Source organism: Triticum dicoccoides, chromosome 4A, assembly GCF_002162155.2.
Source record: "Triticum dicoccoides isolate Atlit2015 ecotype Zavitan chromosome 4A, WEW_v2.0, whole genome shotgun sequence".
Classification (NCBI taxonomy): domain Eukaryota; kingdom Viridiplantae; phylum Streptophyta; class Magnoliopsida; order Poales; family Poaceae; genus Triticum; species Triticum dicoccoides.
Genome location: NC_041386.1, coordinates 620,303,088 through 620,309,677, shown reverse-complemented (window position 1 = coordinate 620,309,677; position 6,590 = coordinate 620,303,088). Strand labels below are relative to the sequence as shown.

At 49.1% G+C, this 6,590-nt stretch overlaps 1 protein-coding gene across 2 annotated transcripts; it reads right to left on the bottom strand.

Moving 5' to 3' along the window:
* Positions 1-1,312: 1,312 nt before the first annotated feature.
* On the bottom strand, positions 1,313-3,847 carry LOC119287420 (arginine decarboxylase-like). Of its 2 annotated transcripts, none has more exons than XM_037566958.1 (2): positions 3,738-3,847; positions 1,313-3,020 (listed from the first exon to the last, which is right to left on the bottom strand). In XM_037566958.1, exons 1-2 carry the CDS (start codon positions 3,828-3,830, stop codon positions 1,452-1,454), a joined length of 1,662 nt encoding a protein of 553 aa, XP_037422855.1. In that variant the 5' UTR covers positions 3,831-3,847; the 3' UTR covers positions 1,313-1,451. The 2 variants fall into 2 exon arrangements, with proteins under 2 accessions (XP_037422855.1, XP_037422857.1); XM_037566960.1 differs by lacking the exon at positions 3,738-3,847 and adding an exon at positions 3,264-3,404.
* Positions 3,848-6,590: the final 2,743 nt, after the last annotated feature.

Sequence of the window (6,590 nt, the reverse complement as noted above, 5' to 3'; positions counted from 1 at the left end):
GCTACTGTTGGAACGTGACTCGCCACTTAGCTTCTTTATTATCATGGGCACTTAATCCAACTTCACGTTCCAGACAGATTAGCAGCATGCAGGCCTCAGTCTGAATCAGAGCACACGCAACGGGGAACAGATTTTTGATGTGATGCTTCATCGCTAACAGTTTTATAAATTGCGATTAGCACGTACTACTAGTTGTCGAGCGACAGCTTGGTTCATCAGCTAGCCAGTGTGACTCCTTCAGAATATGAACAGTGAAAACACGGTTTTTTTTTTTTGCATAAAAATATATACTCCCATTTGTAGGAGGTGTTCACATGATCTGTGGCTTATTCATGGCCTAGAATAGATAAACATGACCCAACCCCACCTGTCATGATGGTGGATATCATAACAGGGTTTGATTAGTGGGAAGGATCAGCCCAGATTTTGTTTTATTTATGTGCTTAATTAACTGGGAAGGGAACAAGCAGCACTGTGGGGGCAGAGTGTTAGCTACCAGGTCCTTATTGTTTATGGTGAGCTTTGTTTCTGGCAGAAAGGCAACCCGTGATAAAACCTAACTGCATCATCATTATCATCATCATCATCATCAACATCACATTACTTTCCTGGTTGGTGATTGCAAGGTATGAGTTGATTAGTTCCTTAATCTAATTCTTTCAACCGAAATCTACTGCTTTAGTCACTGTTTCGAGCCCCATGTTTTGGTGGAGGCCTTAGTTTGGAAGTATTGTCAGTATAGCCTCTTCTTCTTTTGCACAAATAAAGAAATGGTGGTTACATTTGCAATGATGCATCAGATGATACAATCTTTCGGTACACGTTCAGTGGAATATTTAATGAATTCTTGAGTTGATGTGGGACTTACAGAAGCAGCTAGAGTACCTGCTTGGGCAACCTTGCAACATACTTCTGGAAAACCTTGAAAAGGTGTACAAACTGCAGCGGATAGTCGAGCTCGGAGTCACAGCCGATGCAGATTGGGCGCGCCGTTCTGCAGAGAACCAAAGGGGGTTAAGCTGGAAAAGAAAGGAAAACACAGGAACTGTTACTTGGTGGCTAATTTGCCTCTTTTCTTGAAGAGAGCTATGGACAAAAGCAGCATATCATTACATTCCAAGGCACTTCACAGGAAAAGGTTGCCACTTCAGTGGTTTATGCTTCATACTCACAGGAGGCCACATGCCATAGACCCTACTTATATTTTGGCATCCTCTTGTAGCTTGACAGCTAGCTCTTTCTTCACGAGATGTATTCTCAATGTCTGGCCAAGCAGGCAGTCAGTTGTTCCGTTAGACGCGTTTTGTCCATATCTGTCAGAAAAGAAGCCTCTGCTTGGGCTGATGCGCGCTTATCGTCCCTCATACTATACAGAAGCATCATGATTCATGAGCCCGTGAACCATCGAAATATCTCTGCCACATAGTTATCTTGAAATGGCAGAATAATCATCACAAGTTGCATACCATGATTGAGTTGAGTTCACCATCAGCTGCTCCACTGATTGTCATGCCCTGGTCTCTGACGTTTATTAAGTAAGACAGCGAATCCTGAGTTACGACCTCACCGGGTATCAGCACAGGGATACCTGGTGGATACGGGCAGATAAGCTCACCACAAATCTCCCCAAGGCTGTCCTCCATGCACACTCTTCTTTTCTTTGTAAAGAAGGCCTCTCTTGGAGGCAGCTTGACAAAGAACTTATCCAATGGGCTACAAACATAGTTATGCTTACTAAATCTCGATTCGTTTGCAGATATGTATTTATCTGAGAGATGCTTTGCACACTGTACAAGTTTTTGAACATCTTGCCTTCTGGTCCCTAAGTTGACTGCAAACGTCACCGCCTGTGTTCCGACAAGCTCACATACAATTTGATGCTCTTCCAAAATGTCATCTGCCTCGTATCCAGATAAATGTAGATCTGAAGCACTTAGTGTGACACGCAAAGGATCAATGGCAGGGAAGTCAGAAGCAAAGCATGACAAGTCCAGGACAGATAACCCCGGGATTACCGTCAGCTGATCTCTTGTTTCTAAAGCCATAGCCACCGGTTCATCAAAAGATTTAGCGTTCTCGCTCAACTGAGCTCTTGCAGCATCTAATGATGACAGTAGGAGGTAACTTGGGCTTGAGCTCTGGAGCAACTGGAGGCATTGGCTCACTTTATCTGCATCAACCAGACCTCCAGCCATGTGAAGCATCGAGGACTGTGTAAGAGAGTTCAGAACCTTGTGCGTGGATTGCACAGCTAAGTCAGCACCTTGCTCTATCGCCGTGCTTGGAAAACTGTGATGGAACCTGAAGTGCGCACCATGAGCCTCATCAACTATAACCGGAATGTGTAAAGGATGGCAAACATCGACGATACATTGCACATCGCTGCATATGCCATGGTAGGTCGGCGAAGTAACAAGAACAGCACCTACTTTCTTGTCATCCTTCTCAAGCTCCTTCAGTGCTTTATCCACCTGTGACGGCGTAATACCACCAGCAATGTCCCATGCAGAATTGTACTCTGGTACTATATACTTAGGCACAGCACCGGACAGAACCAGGGCAGAGATCACTGAGATGTGACAGTTTCGAGGCACAACAATGTAGTCACCAGGGCAGCAGGTGGCCATCACCGCGGCCTGGATTCCGCAGGTACTCCCATTGACCAGGAACCATGTTTTAGATGACCCAAAGAGTTGAGCTGCCTGGTTCTGAGCATCCAAAATCACACCATTAGGGTAGAAGAGGTCGTCGAGTTCGGGTAGCTCGGGCAAGTCATGTGAAAACGCGCCCGCGCCAATAAGGTCCAACATCGAAGAAGGAGCAGTTTTCCCTTGGTTGTGTCCAGGGAAGTGAAAACAGGACACGTCTTGGGCTGCAGTTGATTTCAGTGCCTGAACCAGAGGGGCGGTAGCACCTTGGACAGGTGCTGAAGGTTGAGCAAGCGTAGGTTCAGTTTCAGATATTCTTGGCGTGGTCCGTGAAGTGTCACACCGTGCTATGGCATGTCGTCTGGGTGATTCCTGCAAGACCAAAGAAACTTTGGATTGGCACATGGGATAGAAGAAGGTGGAGATGAACATAGTAGGCTGAATCCATTAGCATGGTCGATCAAAGATTGCAAAGTAGATACTGTATGCATGCTGTAATCATGACCAATGCCGGACAACGCAAATTCGACAGCATCTTCCGTTAAGCTGTGTTCAGAAGTAAGTACTGACGCATTAATTCATCAGTTGGAACACTCTAGCTAGAACAGAGCTCACCGGCTCCCACGCGGTCATGCGCCTGCCCGGTTCAGCTCATGGCGGCACTCAGAAGCGCCGGCGGCCACCTTCTGTATCCCATCATTGCCTGCCGGCGCCGCGCCTCCACGCTCCACCCACCCCCTAGCCACGTGAGCACATCGCGCCCCCTTGTGCACTTACAGTAGCAGCATATCGCCGTCGACTGTGCCGGTGGAGCGTCGTGCCGGAGCAGCCGTCCGACCCGGCCGGCGTTTGCGGCTGCACTGCTTCCTTTCTTTGTTTTTTGGGGGGAAGGCTGCTCTGTTTTCTGGTATGTGTAGCTGAGAGGCGGAGGCCGGCGTGGGGGTGCGCGGATGCGGCAAACGCCACAAGGGAAGGAGACGAGCAATTCGACGAACAGGTTGCGGGCACTAGAGTAGAAGGCACTGAGACAATAACCAGAACCATAGTGGAGCGAAGAAGGCGGGAGGGAGGTGTAGGTGAGGAGTTTACCGTCCGTGGAGAGATAGGCGCGCGCGGGGAGCGGAGGGCCGGAGGAGGCGCCATGCTTCTGCTGCTGCTGGGAGGAAGAAGAAGCATGGACATGGTCGTCTGCGCGTGGTCGAAGCAGAGTGACGTGCGGGAAGGAGGAGTGTAATCTGATCTGGTGTGTATATGGGCCTCCATGGACAAGCCAGCCTTTGGGCCGTCACACCGCTGGGCCAGACTACAAGGTAACTCACTCAAAAAGAAAAGAAAGAAGTATACTTTTCACCCTCAAATCCCCTCCAATGTTTCTCAAAAAAAAAAAAATCCCCTCCAATGGAGCCATTACACCCTCAACTCGAATTTGGTATGATTTCAACCCTAAACATGTCAAAACCGGGTTAATCTAGCCCTGAGTGGTTTCATGCCACATCAAAAGTGGTTTTGCATGTGGTTTCAGCTATTTTGACAATAACTAAGCAATGGCGTGGCCAATCATCAATGCTCAGTGTCCACGGGCGATACCGTCCTGCACGGCTTCTACCTGCAGCTCAATGAGCAAGAGGCCAACGACATAGTGGGCATGAATGGCGTCTTGGCCGTGAACCCCGACATAAGTGGTTTATGGACGCCGCTGCGGCTCCGACGTGAGCTCACCCTCGCTTGGCGATGGCTCCGTCGACCACACGCGGAACAATGTCGCCATCAACACATTCTCTGCGGTGGAGCATAACGTCCTGGTGTCATGCTATGTCGGGAACGTCGAGCCTGGGAGCTCCATACTCTCCTACGTGACGGCCTGGATCACCACCGTGGGCACGGACACCCTTGATCATAACTTTCCGGCGTGACCGGAACCACACCGGCATGTCTGAGAAGCAGTGCCATCCGCGAGCTACAGCCACATGCCGTATAGGCTGTGCAGACTGTACATGGCGCTGGAAACAATCCAGGGCATCTACTTGCATGTAGTTCACGACGGCGCTAGTGCCATGCGCGCGACATGGAGGTGGACAGCAGCAGCGACTTACTGAACATGCCGTGCGAGAGGAACGATGTACAGCGTTAGTGCGCTAGAGCACTGGTCTAGCTCGCCTTTATCACGATCTATGGTGGCAATCGGGCCAGCGGAGGAGGCAGTGATGGCAATGTACGCTAGAGGAAGCAATACAAGCAGGAGGATGAAGGTGAGGATGTCGTTGTGGAAGAGGTACGGAGTTAATTTCCCGAGCAACTGCCACCTCAACGCCATGTCACCAAAACATCAGTGCCTAATCACCACCATGCGCTGCAAAACCACTTTCGTTGTGGTATGAGACCACTCAGGGCTTGATTAATCCGGTTTTGACATGTTTAGGGTTGAAATCATGCCAAATTCGAGTTGAGGGGGTTATGGCTCCATTGGATGGGATTTGGGGGTGAAAAGTATACTTCTTTCAAAAGAAAAACAAGAGAAAATACTCACTGGTGAAATTTTCAAAAAAGAATTCCAAGTTTATTCATGGATATACCATGTGACACATGTGCTAAGCAATCCAAACTACTAAAAAAATTTATATCTAGTTTGCCTTTGTCATCTAGTAGCGTTCTCAGTTTCGCTAACGGCCTCCACCTCTAGAGTCCACGTATCAATCTGCCCGGCCTTTTGAGAATTCTCACCGACAGCGATGTAGCCAACGGCAGGGTGATCCAAGGGCACCAACGTGTTCAGGAAGACGTCGCGGACCCAGGAGAGGTGGAGGTAGTCGTCTGCGTTGGTGGAATCGACAAAGGCGTTGGAACCGTACGACGACGCTACGGGAATTGGCACAGACAAAAGTGGAATTAATGGCAAAGTTAGCTTTAGGGAATCTTGGAGGGGCCAGGAATATAAGAAATCAAGAGGCAAGATGACAGCTATGGAGAGTTACGATGATGGCCGAGGAAGAGTTCTATGGCCCAAGACAAGCTCGGAGATGAGGATTTGGTGGCACAAGCACACGATTGAGGGAGATAAGCGAGTGGGGCGAGGTCGAACGGGCTCAGGGATCACAATGAACTGAGCGCACGACGGACTCAAGCTGCACTGGCGAAGCTACATGGCAATCTTTGGGGGAGTTGTCACTTTTGCAAGCTAAGCCCCACGTAAAAAAATTTAATGGCTTTAACAAACACTGCCCCCCCCACCCCACTCCGTGTTGTACTAAGCAATACCACTGTCGAGGAGGGTAATGCAGAGTGGGGGATGGTCGCTCGCCGTTGGGCCAGACTAGAAGGTAACTCTCTCAGAAAGAAAAACAAGAGCACTCAAAGAGAAAAGACTCATTGATGAAAATTTATTTTTTGTCCAAGTTTATTCATGGATGTCTAATTTTCCCTAGTCATCTAGCGTTCTCAGTTTCACTAACGGCCTCCACCACTAGAGTCCATGTATTAATCTACCCGACCATTCGAGAATTCTCCCCGAGGGTGATGTAGTCGACGACAAGGTGATCCAAGGGCACTGACGTGTTCAAGAAGACGTTGTGGAGCCAGGAGAGGTGGAAGTAGTCGTCGACATTGGCGGAATCGACAAAGGCTTTGGAACCGTACGACCGCGCTACAGGAATTGGCCCAAGTCGAAGGCTCGCACAACCAAAACTAAAATTAACGACAGAGTTAGCTTTAGGGGATCTAGAGGGCCCAGGAATATAAGAAAAATCGAGAGGTAGGATGCCATCTTAGGAGAGTTACGGTGATGGCCGAGGCAGAGTTCCATGGACCAAGGCAAGCTCAGAGATGAGGACTTGGTGGCACAAGTACATGATTGAGGGAGATATGTGAATGGGTGAGGTCGAACGGGCTCGGGGGTGGCCTATTTATAGGACGCAATGCGTTCATAATGAACTGAGCGCACGATGC